Raw genomic sequence first — 20627 nt, forward strand, 5'->3', positions numbered from 1 at the left:
CGGTCTGTCCTAGAGATCTCGAGAGGCGCTCTTCAATCAAGTATTGCTTGTCAGGCCTTGAGGCATGCATTGTGATTCTACCCAGTGCAGGGGCTTGCGCAGAATTTCCGCATGTGCCGTTGAAGAATGAGTTGGAGTGTGTTTAAAAAAGACATTGCATCTCTGAGAAAATAGATGCGCACAGCGTTGCTGCAGAAATTGACAAATTAGCTCCTATTGCTTGATGCTTTGCATCTTGAATTGTGGGTAAGCGCACAGTGCGCTGTTACAAGTATCATAGTACATAGGATTTCTTGTCAAGGTCGAGCCTTCAGGTGCACCAATTTGTTTCAACATCTGGTAGCCTACATTGGTTCTAAATGGTAATCATTGCGCACACATGCTTGTCTGGCATGCATCTGGCAACGCTGCTTCTTACCAAGATACCATTCCTCTCATTCTACTGCATGATCAACATCTTGATAGCGCTAAAACTCTCATATCTACAGTGGTCCGGATTAAGCAGTACTGAGTACCATACATGAACAGCGTTCAATGCAGTGGCATGTTGAACATAACATTTCCTTTCAGAGGATTTTGCAGCAATAAATATACAGTGATGCATGGTCCTGCTGCCATCATTCTACAATGGGCCACCTAATTGCAGCAGAGGCAGCGCATCTAAATGCACCGCTCTGACTTGCAGCACACCACTGGCATGCAGAGACCCCGGCATTCTTGACAACCCAAAGTCGCCACCTCACATGCAAGTTCTTTTCACTGACGCATTTTTCGCAGTCATCCAAGCAAAAAACCACTCTGCGAAAACGAGGTCAGTGAGGTTGCATCAACGAAAAACACAAAAATCCTTGAGAGTAGCAACCCAGTGTACACTCCAACAAGAGCATAAGGACTCCAAAAAGAGGGTGAAAACAGCACTGGCAGAAGAAAAAAAATCTAAGCCCCATGCAGCGGCTCGGGATGATGGAACTTGCAGGCCGGCCCAAACTTGCACGTGTGCGTCTTCTCAAAATGGCCGCACACGCTCTCGCCCTGGCGCAGGGGCAGTCCCAGCGAGTTAAGCTGCACGCCAAAGTGCGCGGGGTGGTCAAACTTGCACGCCTCGCCAAACTTGCAGTGCCCGGTCTTGGTGTAGAAGTCGCACAGCGGCTGCCCCGGGCGACAGGGGAAGCTGGGCTTCAGCGGCGGCGGCTGCATCGAGGAAGCTACCGAATTCATGCCATCGCTCAGACCCCCGGTCTTTGGGGGACTGCCACTGTTGGACATATTCCCCGGTGACCCGATGCGGTGCTGCAAGGGTGGCACAGCGCCACCAGAGGCCTCTGAGACAGCGCTGCTGCTCAGTGACATGCTGCCGCCCCTCAACCGCGTGCTGTCAGCCGATCCCATCCTTGGCCCTGCATGCGCCAAGACCGCTGACTCAGCTACGTGACCCTCCTGCCTACCTGCCCTGCTTTCACTGCTTCAGGTGGGGAAGGCAGCCATTGCACTCAACCCGGCAGACCTCACAACAAGCTGGATAAAGAAGCTCTGTGACTCCCATCCAGAATACACAAAGTACTGCTCAGCACATCAAGCCCAGCAATGACAAGCAACTGGAGTGTTGAAAGCTTAGGAAGAGTTGGAGGAGGCAGGCCATGCGCACCATGCTGCTGGGGATGCATGTAAGGCTGGGATTGGTCTGGAGGAGGCATGTATGCCCAGTTGGGCCCCAGCATGCTTGAGCCGTTCATGCTCCAGATAGACCCGCTCGGGCTGCTCCGTTGCAGCGATGGCGGCGGCGGCGGCTGCTGAGCTGAGTATCCGCTCCTCCCTGCCACAATTACAGCACAGCCCTCAGCACACTAGCCCAATAACACACCTAAGGCAGCAGCGCTTCCCCAAAGGCACGTCACATCTAGGCCTGTCTGTGCATGACATGGCAGGCTTCAGAAGACAAGCGTGCCCCGATGATACTCTGCTGCGGTGTGAGAATGGTCTGGATTGAATGTGGCTTGTAATGATTTGCGGCTGCCACTCACCACCGCTGGACCTGGCAGAGTTGCTAGGGGACGACGAGCGGTGGTGAGGCGGCGGCAGCGGTGGCGGCCGATGGATGAAGCCGTTGCGGGGGCCCTGGAAGCCATTCGCCTCGCCCGATGAGCGCCCAGAGACCCCGGCAGAAGCCGGCCCCTGTGCAGCACACCAATGGAAATCGCTACTTGTTCACTTCTTGGTGTGGAGACCAATGATTGCCAGACAGCACAGGCCTTGGCCCTACAGGCAACCAGAACGACCCTAGACATCAACCTTGCTGAAGGTCACGCGAGCACAAGGCGCAGATCTAGTTGCTTCTCAACGCTTCAGCATTGTCGGCTTCATGATCGTCATACTTGCGTGCCATGGCTGCCATCAGTGCATAGGAAATGATCAAATGACAACGCAGAAAAATGTGCCTCGCGCGTGGTGCAGTGGCGCACCCGCAGGTGGGTAGGGGAGGCTGAGTGGCGCATGGGCCCGAGGCTGGTGAAGGGGGATCCCTGGCTGGAGGCCTGCTCGCGCGATGCCGGTGTTGCGGATGATGATGACGGAACATACGCGTCCGGGGCCGACTTGGCGCGGGGCGCTCCCGAGTCCGCGGCCGCCGCCGGCTCCGGGAAGAGGGGCGTCGGCCGCGCGCCTGGCAGCGGCATCGAGAGCGCCCTCTTCTCAACAACCTGTTCCACACAGCCCATCACGGTTCACAGCCATTGAATGCGCAATTTCTGCAGTGTCCCTTCAGGTATTCTGTGACTGAGTGATTACTTCAAAATTCCCAATCTGCATTTTACGCTTATGGAGGAAGATTACCTAGAGAATGCAGGAGGGCCCCGCCAACTGCAATAAGATGCGTTGCAGCATTGGCACTGCATGTGAATCAGCTAACAGTGTCAATGTAGAGAGTTGGAGATTTGGCGTGAGCTGAGGGTGGAGTGCCGCACCCGTATGGCGTCGGCCGCGTTGGCAGCGGTGGCAGGTGCGCCGGTGGCGGCTGCCAGGCGGGTGGACATGAGCTCGAGGGGGAACTCGCGCGCGCCGGCCGGGTAGTACTTGGCCAGCATGGGCTCCTCCGAGCAGCGGTGCAGCCCGAAGCAGTATGTGGCCATGAGCAGGTTGGGAAAGCGCGACGAGAAATAGCTGCGCATGCACATGTACATGATCATCAGCGCTTTAGGCTCATCCATGATGCAATGGCACCCGGATACGAGCACAAACTATGGGTAATCACACGGCAGACGTCTCCTCAGGGGGTCTTCTCTTTCATTTTTATTAACCCTGTGAAGGGTCTTCATGATTGTGTATTTTTCTGCAGAAGGGTCTGTACGAAATAGTGGAGCTCTTCAGAGATTTTTGGCGCATGCCTTAACACTAAACATTGCTCCCAGTAAGATAGCATTGGCCTGCTGTGTAATGGAAAGGTGACGGAACATGTGGGGCACCTGAGGAAGCCGTCGGGCATGGGCCCGAGCTTGGCCTGCAGCTGCTCGGGTAGCTCGCGGAAGTGGTTGTGCTTGTTGCGGATGACGCGGAGCAGGTCGCGCAGGGAGTCGGGGCGGTACTTGCGGTAGCGCCCCAAGTTCTCCAGAAAATCCGGGTCGAGGCGCGCCATCCAGTTGCGGCCACCAAGTGCCTCCTCGCTGCACGCCTCCAACGCAGCCAGCAGCGACTGGTCCTCCTGTGCACAGCCCAAGATGTTCAGCCAAGTTTTCTTGGTTTTTTTTGTTGTGTCTTTGTGTCTTTGTGCCAAACAGGACTGGCCCGAGGCAGGGAGACCACCACTGCAGCCTGCATGCTCGAGTCTTAGGACAGGGTGTAATACAAGCGCCAAGCAAGGGAACACACAAAAGGAAGCCTCCCATGTGTGTCCAGAAGTGAGAGCTGAGCCCTGATGAGTTGGCGGCGTCTGGCACAATTGATTGGCGTGCCGAAAGCCAACAACACATCAAGCTTCCAGCTCTCACTGCCTCGTGCTTCCATAAGGACGGCTGAAATACCCCTACTTCAACATAATCAGCAAACTGTGGATGGCGTATATTGCTCTGCCTGGGGCTGGATAGGGGCCAGGGTATCACCTCCCGGTCCTCGTTCTCCATGCGGTCGGAGAGGTCGACGAGGAAGGAGAGGCGGCGCTGGGGGGGCCACCAGAAGGGGTGCGCCATCACGGACGCGATGCTGGGCCGGCGCTTGGGCGCGGGCACGAGCATGGCACGCACCAGGTTCTCCGCCTCCTTCAGGTGTGCCACCTCCCGCAGGCTCGCCCGCCCCTGCAGCCCCACACAAACACAGCAGCGTCAGGCTCTGCAACAAATGTGCTGCAATCTTCTCTGAATGGGTGAACATGACTGCACCTTCCTCTCAGTGATATTGATGATTTAGCCTTCCTTATGCTGGAACACCTGGACAGACTCACCACAACTCTTAGCCCAGTAGGGATAATTCTCAGACTGGGTGCGTCTACAACAAGTTCACCAGCTAGGTCTGTGGAGCAGGTGAGCCTCACTCACTATGAAGGGATCGATGGCTCATGCATGGGCTTTCCAGGTCAGTAGGGCAATACGAGGTGGGGCGTGCCTGCAGGATGTTGAAGTCGCGCTCGTAGCTCTCGCCGAAGGCGTGCTTGCCGCCGGTAAGGCAGTAGAAGATGACGAGGCCAAAGGAGAAGATGTCCACGCTCTTGCCCTGGCGCACATCCCCGCCGCTGCGGCTTATCAGCTGCTCCGGCGCCTGCCACCCCGTGCTGCCACCTGCGATGGGAGCGATAGAAATAAGACCATTTCTGCATGTACTGTAATGTGTGTGTGTATGTGTGTGTGTGTGCAGGCGTGTACAGATTACATGACCATGGCAGGGACTCAAGGCATCCCCCTGCAAATGCTACCAAGACAGAATTGGCAAGGCAGCCCACAGCTCCCAGACACACTTGCATTGCAAAAACACCAACAGGAACGTTCGACAGACGCCCAGAAGCGGGAATCATGGCTGAAGGGATCAATGAGCAAGTTGCAGAGGGTGTGGTCTTGCCTGGGCCGCGGCTCTCAAACGAGGACTGGTCGATGGCGAGGCGCTTGCAGAGGCCCATGTCAGACAGCTTGGCGTGGCGGCTCTCCGTGAGCAGGATGTTCTGTGGCTTGATGTCCCGATGCACGATGCCCCTCTGGTGCAGCGCCACCACACCATGTCCAGCCTCCTCCACCACCTGATGTCGTCACACCCGCCCTAAATCAAGTTTGCTTGTCCTGCGCTGCTCATGAAGCTCTACCGCCTATTAAAGGTTCACCCTAACATACAAGAATGTGGCTGATGGAAATGTACACGACAGCACCGCCCCGCAGATTCTGTTAGCCACCTTTCTGGTGCGCTATGGCGCACACCTTCAGTAATAGAAGGATCTCGCATATGTGTGCGGAGGGAAAGTGGGCTTGCCTGCATGCAGAAGGGCGTGGGCCGGCGCGCGTCGTCGAGGAAGTTGGCCGCGCCACCGTCGCTGTTGACAAGGTCATTGAGCGACTGGCGGCAGCGCTCAAGCGCCAGGTACACGAACTCGTTGTCCTCCTCCATCGCGAAGCAGCGCACAATGTTGGGGTGCTCGTCCGACAGTATCAGCGCCCCGATCTCCTTGCGTGCCAGCTCATAGAACTGCACAATACAATGCATCATCTCTACTAAGGTAAGTAGAATAGAGTGATGGCACAACGTAATTTGTGAGCGTGACTTTGTGAGGAATGTAGACACATCAAACAAGGGCCAGAAGAGGCCAAATGCCAAGCTTACCTGACTCAGGATGCGCTTGACAGCAATTGGGCGGCCGTGCAGGGTGCCCTCAAATACGAGCGTGCCACTGCTGCCGTACCCCAGGATCTCAGGGCCGATCTCCATGCGGCCCACTCGGCTAACCCCCGCCCGCGCCACCTCGCGGCTCTGCATGCACACACACAAAGCTCTGCCGTTCGCACCACCTTGACTTGGTTGTCATCATTCTATTAGAGAGATACATTGCGTGAAGCAACAGGACAGCAGCAGGACAGGTCTGAAAGTGACTCGTCCAACAGAGATAGAGGAAGGGAAGAGGCATGCCTGGACAGTGGAGCTCCTGCCGCTGGAGTGCGCTGTATTGTCGCCGGCAGCCGCCTGCATGGGCGGCAGGCTGTCCTCATCGTCCACCAGTGCCTCCTGCTCCTCATCCTCATCTTGCTCTTCCTCCTCCTTTTCACACACCACATTAGTCACTGGTCGCAGTAAACCAAGGGCCTGTCACTACAGCGCTCTACGATGACAACACTGGCAAAGGCAGTGCGACTGTGGGGCTGAGGATGCGGCCAAGGACACATGGTAGCGCTAATTGATACAGGCAGGGGGCTGTTACGCGCACCTCGTCCTCGCTGGCGCTGCTGTCGCCCTCCAGGGGGGACTCCTTGATGGCGCCCATCATCTTGTTGGAGTACCTGTGATCCTTCAGCTTCTTCCACCGCTTCTGCGAGCCCACACGCGGTCCTCAGCATTTCTGCCTGTTCCTGTTGCTTTCATTGGCAAATGCTTGGTTTTTCCTGCTGCAATTTCGCCTACAGGACTTCAAGACACACATGCAGGACTTCTTTGTGTACTCTTCTGGACCCTAAGGCATCAGACGACATCTGAGTGGGCCACCCTATTGCATGCCACGCTGAGCAGGGATGCATGAAGACATTCCGCTGTGGGCTCGGCACTGAGCACAGGTCAACACACAGGTGCTGACGGCTTACCCTGGCGCGGCGCGCGTTGTCATCGGGGTTGTTGCCGATGCCGGAGCCGGTGTGGTCGCGGATGGTGGACAGCTGGGGCGTGGCTGCACGCGCGGCCAGCTCGTTCTGCAGCGCGGCCTTTGCCGTCTCGGCCGCCTCGTTCTGCGACCCCGTGTAGCTCATCTGCATCGTCACAATCCCCTCCGCCTTGTGGCTCTTGTCCAGCGTCGTCCACACTGCCACAACAGCCACAGATGCATCAAACCCGATTCCTTCATATTACGTCGTCGCATGAGTGTGAGGAGACGAATGGCATTTCGTGACAGACTGCATGGATATAAAAGTTGGCATGACATCTTCTCATGCAAGCAGACCAGCGGGGAATAATGTTTGGCTGCAGCGGCAAATAAGGTATTACAGGAAGGAGCTCACATCTGGGCTTTCCGACGTCGTACTGGTGAGTCAGCATCCCGAAGAGAGCGGCTCCCACCACCGCCCCCGCCCCAACCTGGAGCCATCCTGCCACATGCAACGCACAGCGTCAGACAGCAGGGCATCCAGATGTTAAGACCCGCAGCCCTCAGAGAAGATATAGGAAATTGCCAGCAGGACAATCATTTGGCATACCCATGACACTCTTGTTCCAAGAGCCATCATCGTCTTCTCTGCCTTCATCAGTGGGGAGCCCTCTGCCGCCATTTGACAGGATCATTTCCCGGGATGGCGAGTCGTTCCTTGTCTGCGCAGGTGGTAGTAGGGTGATCTGTTCTTGCGGAGGCAACTCCTCTATCTGATGCACTCCCAACGGGCATGTCCACATCGGCCCGCAGTCATCAGCCAGCATGGCAACTGGCTCCTCACCGACCTGGCAAGAACAATGCCCGCAGTGAGAGTTTTGCATACCAACAAAGCAGAAATCCGCATCTCGAGCTCTGCTACAAAAAGCTTCCACTATGGCATGTCTGAAATGATCGATGTGAGCAAAGAAGCACTACCTCAAGTGGCAGTGAGGGTGAAACCTGGCCAGGCAGTGACAAGCCAGTGGATGAGTGGCCACGTGGCGCCGGCAGAGCATACAGGCCGTTGCTGCCTTGCCCAACCATTACAACCTTGGGCTCCCTGACCCCTTCACCTAACTCCAGCAATCCATTCCTCCCTGCAAGCACAGCACAATGACACTTCCTAATGCTCATTGCAGGTAATCGCTTCTAAAAGCTCTGCAGGTGAAAGCACCGGCAAGTTGCCCAAGGAAGGAAGCAGACGCAGGCGCATGTCCCCACCTTCTGGCAATGCTAGCGCTGTCCTGGGTCCAGGCTCAGGATTTGAGGCAGGCAGGTTCAGTGAAATTTCGGCACCAGAGCCTGTGAAAGCAGCAAGAGCCGCAGCCGGCAGCTGCAAGTCCCACATGACCTCCCCTGTCCTTGTGTCTCGGCGCATCAGTGTGCCATTTGAGCTTGCCTCTAGCCCTGTCAAGTCTGCAGTCCAGCAGTTCATGTCAACACTTCGAATTGGAAACTCAAGAGAAGGAGCTTACTCTGGCTAACATGCCAATTTGTTTGTCATCTCCAGTGATATTGCGAGTGAGAAAGGAGGGTCTGCTCACCACTGAGCTTCCCTTCATTTGGACCAACGCCTCGCATCTTTCCGTAGGTGACCTTCCACAGCGTCTCACCGGTGTTTTCATCAACACTGTGCACCAGATACCTCTGCCAACCCACAATGTATGGCCTGGGAGTCTCCATCTTCAATGTTTCAGCCGTCAAGTCTGCAGTCCTCACACCAAGCAAGTCAGATTCCTCGTGCTGTTGTATAGATGCGAAATCCAAGGCATGTTCAAGGAAGTGGAATACACCAGAAGTGAAGGAGCACACCTATTCCATCGCCAAGGGGTGCCCGCTGTAATACACCCGTCAGAGGATCCAGAAAGAGAAACCCGCCAGCATTGCTGCCTTTCACCAGTTCCCCCTCTTGCCTACGGCTGGGAAAGCTATTTGCCATCTCCGCCACGTTGCCATAAAGTACCTGCAAATGGAAGCCCGCTTACTCAAGCTAGCAAGCAGCTGCAAGCAGCAAGATGCAGCCTGCCAGTTGTCAAAGTTGTACCATTGCAGGACTGTCTGCTCATGCTCCAGCATAATGCGAATTCAATGACTTTGTGTCCGATAACAGCGCAGCTGTCTTCCTCTCGGGAGATTACTATGCCCACCTTCAATGACCCTGGCTTCCCTTCATAGCTGTACAGCGTTCCATCCCACCCTGGGAAGACTTCCGCATAGCTTTGCACAGCCGAAACTCTGTTCCTGTCTGCCGTGACATCCTGCTTGGGCCCAGAGGCAGCCAGGAGAGGCTGACCGCTGTCATACGTCCAGAGCTCATGCCCAGTGTCTCCATCCAAAGCAATGAGCTTCCCATCCAGCAAGCTCACGAGAATAGGCTCCTTGTACCTGTGGAACAGAGGGCGAACCTTGTTAGGAAAACTTGGGCCCTGTCAAGCAACCTGTGGATCGGCCACTCCGGGGAGGGCTGCAATACAACCATGCATATGACTTGCCAAAACGTCGAGGTTTACAGGAACCATCTCAAAAATGAAGAAGGAGACACCCCTTTGCTAAGTAGTTGCAAAGCAAGGCGGTCTTTTTCTACCAGTCTCGCGACATTGTTGCTATAGCCATGAAATATGATTGGAATCTGTTCTGAAAAAAAAATTGGTGAGGACGAGGTGGTCTCACCAATCTGAGCTTAGACTTGCTGCAGGCGCAAGTGCTACACTAGTGGCTTCGGAGGGGTAGCGAGGGAGCCGCTGCTGGACATTCTGCTTCCCTGCAGCCTCAACAAGGCATATCGCACCGAGGAGCGTTAGCAACAACGCTCTTGAGGCCAATCTCATCGTGTTCTCCCGATCCATCCGTATCGAGTTTGCTTCGTGCGACGGGAGGTCGCGTTCGTTTGCATTTTAAGCACAAACATCAGCAAAGCTTCCCGATATACTACTGCGTATGAGATGGTATTGAAGGGAAAGAGGCTGCTCCATTTCAAGACGCTTATAATTTCCTATTACCAGTAGCTTCCATAGCCAGAATAGGCTCAACTTTTTGAGGTATCTGAACACAGTCAATATCTTTGCCAAGAGACTCACCAAACATTAAACAGGACTTCGTTTGTTGCATTCTTCTTGTTCCAATTCAGTAACCAAAGTTCAATGCTTTCAGTAGCAGCCTGCCACTCAATTGCACAACAGATTTGCTCCTGCACGAGACCCAATGTTTGGCTCCTTATCTTTCTGGATCTGAGTCAGGGACTTCTTCAATTGGATGATCACTCCGCAGCTCCACCCCCGCGGCATCAGCTGCATGCATGGGCACAGCACCGGTGCCTGCCTTGTCACGCAATCCATCCCCATCAGGCGGTGCATCGGCATCATCAGCACATGTGCTGCCGCCAGGCGTGGCAGTGCTGTGCTGGCCTGGGCATGTTGGCTGTATCTGCGCAGAATATTTGCCCTGCACTGCATCTCCGGGGCCATCCTGCTGTTGTACATTGCTGTCCACTGGTCGGCCGCTGAACCTCCTGATGTCTCCATTGCTGCCATCCTCTTGCTCCTGACCTCTGCTCCCAACTGAGTCTGCAAGCCTGTCAGCGCTGCCTCCATCCACGGCTGGCGGTGCCTTGCCGATGGATGCCTGTGGCGGCTGCGAGCTCCCAGGTGCTTCGCATGGCTGCATGGCAGCTTCCGGCTGCGCTGGGACCGCTGCTGCCTCTGAGTGCAGCTGTTGGTCCACATTTGGCTCCGCCTGTGGCTGTGCAGCGCCGGACTTCTGGGCTGCGCGCTCACGGGTCTTTGAGATGAGCTCCTCAAAGGACGCCGCACCTGTATCATCCAGCATTCTGTCAAGCTGATACTCTGCTCCTTCTCAGACCACGACAGTATTCACTCTCACCACAGAGCACAACGAATGACGACAATACATCCAGTTGTAATCAAAGCCGAAGGTGAGGCTGAGCGTGCCTGCAAGGGCCGGTGCAGACTGCTTGCTGCGGGGGCCAGTGAATGCGACCGCGGCTGTCTGCCTGTCCTTCTTGGTGAGCCTGCGCGCCAGCTCGTCCAGGGTCACGGTCTCGCCGGCATCCTGCGCGATCTGGACCTCCACCCGGAACCTGTTGTATCGCTGCTCCCAGTCCTGGCAGATGCATCAAGGGTGTTCAGCATGTGCTGCTGTCACTGCCAGCTGCCTACAACAGTGCAGTCCTGATGTACTGAAGTTCTTGCCGAGCAAGAAACAGGTTCAAGGCAAGGTAATCCAGAGCTGTAGTGTACCTGGCGTTTGCCGTCGGTGGGCAGCCTGCACGCCCGCAGCTTGGCCTGCAGGTCCTTATTGTTGAGCATGCTGAAGACCAGCTTGGGCGGCACTTCCAGCTTGCCTACATGGCTCACCGGCTGCTGCCGCCTGGGCTGCACCTGGAAGTCACAGCTGTCCTTCTCCAGGCACCTGTCACAATACACCTGGCACTTGGATGTGTTCATGATGGGCCTTTAACTTTTGAATGATTGGGTGGACATCCGGTGTCGCATGTGCTAAAGAGCAGAAGAAGAGGCCGGAGGAAATCATTCCAACGTTGTGGATGTTCAGAATGGAGATGAGATAGGCGCACTTGTCAAGATGGTCATTGAGCAGCGTTGCACGCAGCTGCATGGTACAGCTGGGGCACTCCACATACCCTGCTGGCAAGCCGTTGACCTTTGGAGCAGCCTTGCTGGCAGTGCCAGTGCTCTTAGCTGCCAAGACGCTGCTCTTGCGCTTCGGCTTCTGTGAAGGCGGCCTGCATAAACAAATATTCCATCAATATCCAAGTCACACCATGGCCTGAGCATGAAAGCTGGCACACAAGGAACTTTGGCCAAATCTTACGGTAATATGCTTACTCGCTCCCCCAACTGCTGTCCGAGCTGAGGCTGAGTGCAATGTCTGATTCAGAGGCATTTCGCCGGAGTTGAGACCCGCCGCCACTGCAGTCTTTCCTTGGTGCGCTCGTGCTGCGCAGCCTCCTGCCAGAGTCCTCCTTGGTCATGTCGATGACCGTGCTGGCGCTCCTCGTGCTTGTGTGCCCACCATCCTGCGCCATTCACATCTTTAAAGAGCTTGTTCTGCCAATGCATGTGGAATGTGCATCGATAAAGCCACAAGCCAAACACAGGGTGACTTCAAGCCCGCATAGTGTGCATTTGCCGTTACCTCTCTATGCCTGATGGTAGGCCCAGGCCCGGCTGCACGATCAGGCTTGGCAGCCTTCTGCTGCAGCTGCGGTGCAACTTCCTGACTGCTGCGCTGCCGTTTCTGCAGCCGCCCACTTGTTCTCCTTCCTGACATTGGCTCGGCCGGCCCAGAAGGTATGGTCTGCTGTGCAGCCTGGATGAGAAGCAGCCGTGCCCTTCCATAGCCCTCCACAAGGTCCTTCAAGGGGTGGCAGGGCCTCAAATCCCTCGTGTCACAGGGGTGTCGACACTGCGGGCACTTTGCACGCCCCTGTCGCTCCTGGTACTCCAGGTTGCTCCTGATGCACGCTGAGCAATCTGCAGGAGAACACCACAAGCGCGTGCTCAAAAATGCATTCCCTAGGTCTGAAGAAGCAAGATGTGCTGATAAAATTCATTTGTATCTGTGCTGCTCCCTGAAAAGAACCTGACGCCCTGAACTCAGAGAAGTTTTGCTGCAGAACAGAGGAAAATCAAAAATTCTTTGTACAGCCTCAGATAACAATCGTCTCAATGACCATAATTGTACAATCAAGATCGGAATATGCAAATGGCATCAACATCGCGAATGAAAATTTGAAGTGCAAGAACTTCTGAGACTCACAGGCATGGCCACATGACAGGCTCAGCGGGACCCTGTAGAACTCGTGGCATATAGGGCATCTCGCCAGATCATCAAGCTGGCAGAGAGTAGCATTCGATGGCCCAGCTGGCCAAGTCACTTCTTCCATTAATCAGGTGTTCATAGCGTTAGGCAGTGCTTGGGATTCTGAAGTTCAAAAGCCACGCCTGTTGCTGCAATGCGCGTTGATGGCTTTGTCTTATTTATGCGCTTACTTGCTCACGATGATTGATAAATCTACAGCACATCATGGGTGTGGGAACTGGGCGCGGAACAACTCGAGGCCACGTGGCATAGCATGCATATCATTCGCACTTCGATCTCTCAGAGGTTTAAGAGAGTAGACTCCAGAGATCCAGGTCTTGACGTGCTCGATGTGCTAGACGTTGAAATTTAAGTATTGATTATGATGATGAAGACAATCTAAGATTCCTGCGATGATGCTGACTCCCTGCCAGTGGCTTCTTCCGAAAGGAAAGAGCATTCTATAAAGCTCGTCTGTCAAGTTCTTTAAATATAAATATTGATATGCAGCATAATTCCTCTGTTAGTCTCTGAGATTGCCTGGGTCATAACCACGGAAGTCTGAAGCGATCAGGATCCGCTCGTGTGTTGCAGTGATCTGGGAATTGAATAATCCTGATGAAGCCCGCAAAAGAGCACAAGAGCAAAAGGAAAAAGGAGAAGAAGTCGAAAAGAAGGAACAGATCACACGAGCTGTCAGATCACCTGAGATTAATCTCCCTTGCTCAGCTTGGAGACGCTGAGGAAGTGGAAGAGTTCTTACAGGGCCATGCCGAACAGGCCATCAACATGTATGATGCAGATGGCTTCACACCATTGCACCAGGTGAGGTCACCTAGGATGATGTCCATTTTCTTAGCGTGCGGACGCTTACCCCCTGCATGCATGCTTGAGTCTGACACTTTGCTATTCTTATTGCAGGCTTGCCGTGGAGGCCATCTCAAGGTGGTAGAGTGCCTTCTCAGGTGTGTGCCCGTGTGTTCTGTGGAATGGACTTGGCAAAGCACGCGACAACAGGAGATCATCTTCTGGACGTGTTGCAGGCATGGGGCAGATGTGCGGTCTGAGGATTTTCAAGGGAACACCCCTACCCACATTGCAGCGCAGTCGGGCAGAGTCACCATTCTGCCTCTTTTGCTGCAGGTCAGTGCTCTAGGATAAGTGCATGCAACTTTCACATTCCAAGGATCTGGGACGCTGTATCCCTCATTCTTTGCTGTGGTGTGGCAGGCAACTCCCGCGCCCAACATCGACGCATGCAATGCTGCTGGAGTGTCCGCCCGGGAGCTCATCGAGGCAGCCATGCAGGCACAGGAAGTCCGGTACCTGCCATCACCAAATCCTCCATCCTTCATACAGAAACATGACTGCTTTCCCCTAAATATTGATTCATTGGTCAGTGAGGAACAAGCTCCTTGAGCTGCCCAAATTTGTCGAACAAGAAAAGTGTTTGCACACAGGGAGCACCAGGCGAAGAGGCGGCGGGTGGAAGCAGAGGAGCGCAGCGAGTGGGAGAGGCTGATGGGCGAGGACGGCCCGCCGGACGACTGGGACGAGCCGCAGACGCGCTATGAGTCCGGCGATGACTGGGACCAGCGCCTGCGCGAAGAGGGCGCTGCCGACAACGGCGCAGACGGCTGGGGCTGGTGCGCTCCTGCAGCTGACTGCATTTGCCCGGACAGCCCCTGCAGTTGTCTCAATGTTTCCTGACAGCCCTGTCTAAATTCCTTCTGACAACCCCTGCAGCTGTCTGGATTCATGCACTGCGTCAGGCCACTCCTGCCTGTGCACTGCATGTCTTCGACGAAGTGTTCTTCACATAAGAAATCAATCTCGGGTTTGTTGGCAAAATAGTACAACTGTTTGATGAAGTGACTTGAGACTCTCTTCTGAAAGTCATTGTGGGTTCAGTTGTGGGGTTCAGAGGCTGGTGATGTTGCAAACGGTGTGCAGAGGTGCAGCGGAGCATCTATCAGACCCGTCGATACCAACTGCACGAGGCCAAGAACATTTCTTTTGCTCAAGCAGGTCTGGGGGGGACTGGGACTGGGGCGGGGGCGGCTATGGCGGTGCAGCTGAGGCAGAGATGGATGAGGACGAGTACGCGCAGCGCATCTGGGAGCGCATGGAGCAGCGCAAGCGCGCAGCCTCCGGGGCCAGCGCCGCCGCGCGCCAGCAGTGGGGCAAAGCTGACGAGGCCTCCGCCCGCCGACAGGTGCGTTAGTCCGCCAAATCTAGAGGAGCACTTGAGAATTTGGAGCCATCATTGTTATGGCCTGCCCAAATGCAAATGGACCTGCAAAAGGGGCTGGGGAGCTCGAAACAAGCGCAAATTCACAGAGAGATGAAGAGTAGAATGTAACAATTGCGTACGTGCGGGCCACTCTGGTTGCTTCTGCATGCATGGAACTGCCTCTGCCTCACAATCTGCTGTAGGGTGAGCCTGTATCATGTGAAGCAGCGGTGCAGGGTGAATGCTGCGAGTGCAAACAGCCAAGAGTCGTGAGGAGATATTCTTCTGCTGCTGCAGGCATTTGCGAGGGATGCAGAGGAGCGGTCCAGGAAGATCTTGGAGGAGGAGCAGGCAAAAGAGGCTGCCTGGCGGCAGGCTGTTCTTAAGGTGCGTGACACAGCGGGCAGGCATCAAGGCTCTCCTGGAAAATCTTTTCATTCCAAGCTTTTCAAATTGCGCATGTATTTTAGGGGATAGCGGAGGGAAATCGATGTTAATGGATTGAGGAGCGCCATGTGCTGCATGAATTGCAGGGCAATGTGGGTGCGAGGCGTGCGCGGTACGAGGCGGGCTGGCACACATTTGTCACGGCAATTGCGGCGGGGAAGACAGGTCTCAGATACTCTGAGGTGCCGTGGCCAGCAGAGGACCCCGAGGATGCCAAGGCCATCCTTCTGTATGGCACCGCTGATCCTGCAGAGGTGAATTCTAATGGGGCCCATTCCTTACCCACACTCCTTTCTTGCGCATGTCAAAATGGGACAGTGCTGTACATACCCCTTCCAGCCAAACAGGTGCAGGCACGTACTGCAGGCTGTGCCATGTCTGGTTGCAATCAGGCAGGCAAAGCAAAGCAGATGGAGAGGTCTCAATTTGCTCCTGATTCCATTTGCACAGGTGCGAAAGAGGATTAGGCAGGAGCTGCTGCGATGGCATGAGGACAAGTTTGCCAAGTTCAAGGATCGGCTGGCGCCCACAGACAGTCCACGCATCCTGGTTGGAGTCAAAGGAGTCACCCAGATGCTAAATGACTTGGCCAGCACAAATGTCTGAATGATTTACTGTCTAGCAGCGAGTATAGGAATCACATTGTCCGTGCGCATGCTCGCGGTCTTGCATGCTCGCAGTCTTGCATGCTCGCAGTCTTGCATGCATGATGCCACTAGGTACTAGGAGTTATAGAGATGCTTCTTGGTAAATTGCAAGCATGTTTCAATATTTCACCCGTTTCTCTTTCTAGAATTGAATTTTTAGGGATCACAACCAAGCTGAGCCGTGTCAACACAGGATGCCAAATACCGAGAAAGAATTCTCCCAGCTTAGGTGATGTCGGCATCCAAAATGTTGGTACTGTCTAGTGCCAGCACCGCAACATCCAAATTGTGCCACCAGTCCAAAAGAATTCGTGGTAGCACAATTATCAGCTGTATTGACGTTGACCCTGACATGCACATGCACACTCATGGTGCACATATGTCCACGGGCAGAATTTGGGCTAAACTGCAAGAATGTTTTAATTACTTGAATCTTCTCCAAAACTGGATGGAAACAACAAGCTGGCTCCTCCCTCAAGACACCGGGAGGCATGGATCTCAGGCAGATTGACTTGAAATAGGAATGGTGCCCTCACAAATTCAGTCGAAAAACCCAAAGCCTGAACTGGCCCTCTGAAAGAATCCATTGTCGCTGGAGCTGTTCACTGTATGACCGACTCCTTCTGTGTCATCCGACGCAGCTGCGCTGATGGCTGCATCAGGCAAGGGCTGGCCTGCTATCCCATTCCCATCACTCAATCCTGCGTAGGAAAAAGTGCACACACCTTCACAGGCCGCTGAAGAATTCAGGAATACGCCTTGTCAACACGTGCCACCTGCTCACGATGACACACTTGGCAGCAATAACTAGCTGTGATGCCCTTGTCATTGGCAGACAGCACAGTCAATGCTCACCCTTCGCCGATGTTCCTTCCTCGCTGCCAGTCAAAGGAGCTGATGTGGGCTCCCCACTGGATGGCCCACCATCCTCTGTATCAAAGCTCGTAGACGGAGGGGCAAATTCGGGAGTTTTCTGCGCATGCAGCGTCCCCTCAATTGCTGCTCTTCATAGGCCTCAATTGGCTAAAGGATAGTTGTCATCATTTGAGAGGATCAGTTGGTTCGTACTTATAATCATTCACTATTGGCGTTGCATAATCCAGGGCAAGATCCATATTCAGAAGAGGACCTCAAGGGTTGCTGCAAGAGCAGGAAGAGAGAGCCTTGCCTGCAGGTAGGCGTTGATGAAGCTGCGCGACTGGTGCAGCACCTTGCTGCGGCGGTCTGCGGCCTCTTTGAGCACCGCATTCTCGTTCTCCAGCTCTGACACCTGCTCCAGGGCCTTCTTCTGCAAGGCACAAGCAGCACAACACTTCAGAAAACAAGTCACAGGATGTTACATTTTTAGGTACGCAATTCCAGCATAGGAGCGACCCACTGAACGCCCCCAGAGCGCCATCGCATTTGGGCAACAGCCCTTGTCAGTGGTAATTAAATGTGTCACAGAACGTTTACGGCGGAACTGTTTGCTACGCAGAGTCAAGCCAGTGAAACTGGCACAGCCTTGTCAAATGTGGCCACAATATGTGAAAAAGTGATACGTGCATTGGAGCGGGTGGCAAGGCAAAGGGTGGACCCACCAGGCGGCCGTCGCGGCCGGAGACGGCCTTAATGTCCTGCAGGGAGGCGCCCGAGCGCGCATCGCGCAGCTGCCGCTCCAGAGCGCGCGCATGCTTGCGCAGTGCCTTGCTCTCAGCCGCCCGCGCCGCCGCATCCGTTCGTGCCGCCGCCAGCTGAGCCGCCAGCGCCTCCCGCTCCGCGCTGTCCCCGCTCCTCTCCTGCAACAACACATTTCCCTGGAGTTCAAAGTGTGGACTGTGACTGGTGGTTGTGCGCATTGTGTTGCGCAGCTCGGCCTGAGTATCTATGACACCGGCAATCTGATCACTCAGTAAGCATGGGCCCTTGCCATGTCCAGGGTGGCTGTGTGCTGCTTAGGTGACAGATGGAGTGATGGGAAGCACTAGTGGAGAGGGGCCAGGTCCAGCCTTGAAGCTTCCTGCCTGTGCTCGTACAAGAAGGCCACAATACATACACGGATATTGGATTGAACAGATGATCCCTGCCGCTGATTTCCGGGAGGGAGCATCCTATTCCAGCCCATGCATGCGTGTACACATGTTGGCTATGTGGTGCTGTGGATGAGCAAGCTGGAGAACCTGAAGGCAACTAACACGATCAGCACTAGTACAGGCAGTAGTACAGGCAGAGTGCTCACCTGCAGAGCGGTGTACTCGGATCTAAGCTGCGCCAGCTCAGCCTCTGCGGTCTGGACGCGCTCATATGCCTGGGCAGAGATCTCAGCCTCCTCCTCCAGCTGTACCCTCAGCTCCTGAACTTCCTCATGCGTGCCTGCGGGGCCCAGACACGTTTGTTTCCTAAAATGCAGCCGTGTGCCATTCGTGTGTGACTACAGAATACTTGTCTTTGTCAAGTGCCGCCGTCTGTCATTCTTTTGTGTGTGACAGAGACAGCTCCTACCAAAGGCATGGCATATCAGGCATAACTTACCCTGCTCAGCAGCGACGGCCTCTGCAAGCCGCAGCTCCTCGAACGCGGCCTCCGCTTTTGCAAGCAGCTCTGATGCCGCGCTGGCCTCCTCTGCAGCCTGCGCACATGGCGCGCACCAAACCGTCAACACTCCCCAAAACACAAATTGCACAGATGAAGTTTTTCCTTTCTGCCAACATGGCAAAGCCCGATGACATGCCTTGCTCAAGCCAAAAGCGAGAGCCAAGGTGGGTGGGTGAGGCAAGGCTATAAGTGGCATTTAACAGTCCCATAATGGGTCATCAAGCAGCAAGCATGCCCAGCTGTGGCCCTTCAACATGCAATGATGTCAGGGCAGGCTATGGCGTGCAGAGACGGCCCACCTGGCGCCTAAGCTCGAGCAGGGCATCAGACTCGGCGGCCTCCTCGGCAGCAGCCGCCGCCTCCAGCGCCGAGTTGCGCCGGCGCAGGTCGGCCGCCTCGCGCTGCGATGCCTGCGCGTCGGCACGCGCGCGTGACAGCGCCTCGGCCGCCTCCCGCTGCGACGCGGCTGCCGACTTCAACGCCGAGTCCTTCTGCTGCAGCGCCGTCTCTAGGCGCGCCGCCTGCCGCACTCAAACTCATTATTGAAACCATTTTGAAACACTTCTGAAAGCTCCACGACAGTTGTTCCTGCACTGTCTTGAGCCTGCCTGCCTCGAGCCTTGCATGGGAAGAGCAAGCCATACTGCTTGGCCACGCTGGAAGAGCAAGAGCATGAACATAGAGGTTTGCCACTGACAAGTTCTCCAGAGGATCTCTATCAACTGCCTCAAGCCTTGCATGGCACAGTCATCTGTGAGCATGGAAAGAGGAATGTGCCAGTGACAGACAATTGTCCAGGGGGCATGCCTGGATGGCGAGCTCCTCTGATTCTTTGGCGGACGCCGAGGCTGCGTCGGCGGCCTCTTGCGCCGCGTGGGCCTCCTTGCGCCACTGCGCTATGAGTCTGTCCTTCTCTTCCAGCAGCTTCCCCAGCCGCTCCACCTCCCCAGTCAGCACCTGGCCCCACAGTAAGCAAGCCCCATCAGCCCCTGACACACCCAAGATCAGTAGCTCCCTCTATGTCTTCCTCACACATTATAAAAGTCGCCGCCAGCAATCCAGCCAAGATGAAGAGCACAATTACCCAGGTAGATCAGCAGATCCCTTATAAGTCGACTTCACCTCAACATTCTGAGTATCGACACCAGCACTCCAACCATGGCCAAATCTCTGACAAAACACACCCGGCCTGACGCCGCCTAGTCTGATTTCTTACGAGACAGATCAATGCCATAATGGCATCAGAGGAGCAGTGCAGGCATCCACAAGGCCTGACAATGCGCGTTCTACTCTCTGCTGGACAAGACAGTGTCATAGCGGACAGATAAGAGCAATTGGAGGGAAGGGCTGCGTGCCTGCGCGACTTGGGAGGCCTCCTTGAGCTCAGTGGTCTTGCTGGCATCGGAGGCTTGCAGCGCGGCGAGGTCGGCCTGTGCGCTCTCATAGCCTGCCAGCGTGTCCAGCAGAATGGCCTCCTTCTCTGCGTCCGCCTTGAGCACCTCCTGCAGCTCGTCCTGCAGCATCTGCAGCCAGGCAGCTGTCACCCATCATACACCAGCGCCACACTCAGCACACACACCTTCTACTGTCTCAACACCTTGTTCTAGATCAGAAGAAAAGGGCTCCAGCTCATGGCAACGTTTCTTGGCTCATACTGACAATGTTGGGGTTGTGGATTGTCCCAACTGCTGACATGGCTCTGCGAAGCATTGCAGCATCAAGCACATATTAAACCTACGCCGCAAGGGTACTCAGGCACCGCTGATACCTATAAGCTGCAGAGCTCCGCTGAAGACATTCAGGAGCAGGAACGAACTGATAACCCCACCACTGCAAAGACCAGCTTTAGAGGACCGCGGTGTGTGAAAGAAGCTGGGCAGCACCTGCAGCTCAGAGTCGCGCTGGGCCATGCCGCTGGTGTACTCTGCCAGCTCAGCGCGCAGGCTCTCCAGCTCCTGCTGCCGCTCCTGCTCAGAGCCGCTGCTCTGCTGCCTCAGCTCCGCTATCTGCGCGCCCAACTCCCCCTCCCGCTCCTCTGACTCCCTCAGCTGGGCCTGCACAGGCAGTTCTGATTAATGGTGTGGCAGAAGCC

The 20627-nt window shown here is 55.2% G+C and overlaps 3 protein-coding genes across 3 annotated transcripts; 1 reads left to right on the forward strand and 2 right to left on the reverse strand.

The window, feature by feature from the left end:
• Positions 1–936: 936 nt before the first annotated feature.
• COCSUDRAFT_15464 (hypothetical protein) lies at positions 937–5943 on the reverse strand (the record flags this gene model as incomplete). The annotated part of the gene is made up of 8 exons (XM_005648086.1): positions 937–1225; positions 3028–3156; positions 3459–3694; positions 4092–4272; positions 4577–4804; positions 5061–5203; positions 5512–5655; positions 5791–5943. 8 exons carry the CDS (start codon positions 5941–5943, stop codon positions 937–939), a joined length of 1503 nt encoding a protein of 500 aa, XP_005648143.1.
• A 7480-nt stretch (positions 5944–13423) lies between these two features.
• COCSUDRAFT_63128 (hypothetical protein) lies at positions 13424–15920 on the forward strand (the record flags this gene model as incomplete). The annotated part of the gene is made up of 7 exons (XM_005648087.1): positions 13424–13459; positions 13865–13956; positions 14095–14280; positions 14663–14849; positions 15165–15254; positions 15401–15568; positions 15765–15920. The coding sequence occupies 7 exons, from the start codon at positions 13424–13426 to the stop codon at positions 15918–15920; spliced, it is 915 nt and encodes a 304-aa protein (XP_005648144.1).
• A 176-nt stretch (positions 15921–16096) lies between these two features.
• On the reverse strand, positions 16097–19362 carry COCSUDRAFT_66008 (hypothetical protein; the record flags this gene model as incomplete). The annotated part of the gene is made up of 8 exons (XM_005648088.1): positions 16097–16662; positions 16817–16934; positions 17091–17249; positions 17542–17739; positions 18180–18313; positions 18473–18569; positions 18835–19056; positions 19343–19362. Coding segments are annotated over 8 exons (1109 nt in total), but the record flags the coding sequence as incomplete, so codon positions are not given.
• Between the last annotated feature and the right edge of the window lie 1265 nt (positions 19363–20627).

The sequence above is a fragment of the Coccomyxa subellipsoidea genome (genome assembly GCF_000258705.1).
Source record: "Coccomyxa subellipsoidea C-169, whole genome shotgun sequence".
Taxonomy (NCBI): domain Eukaryota; kingdom Viridiplantae; phylum Chlorophyta; class Trebouxiophyceae; family Coccomyxaceae; genus Coccomyxa; species Coccomyxa subellipsoidea.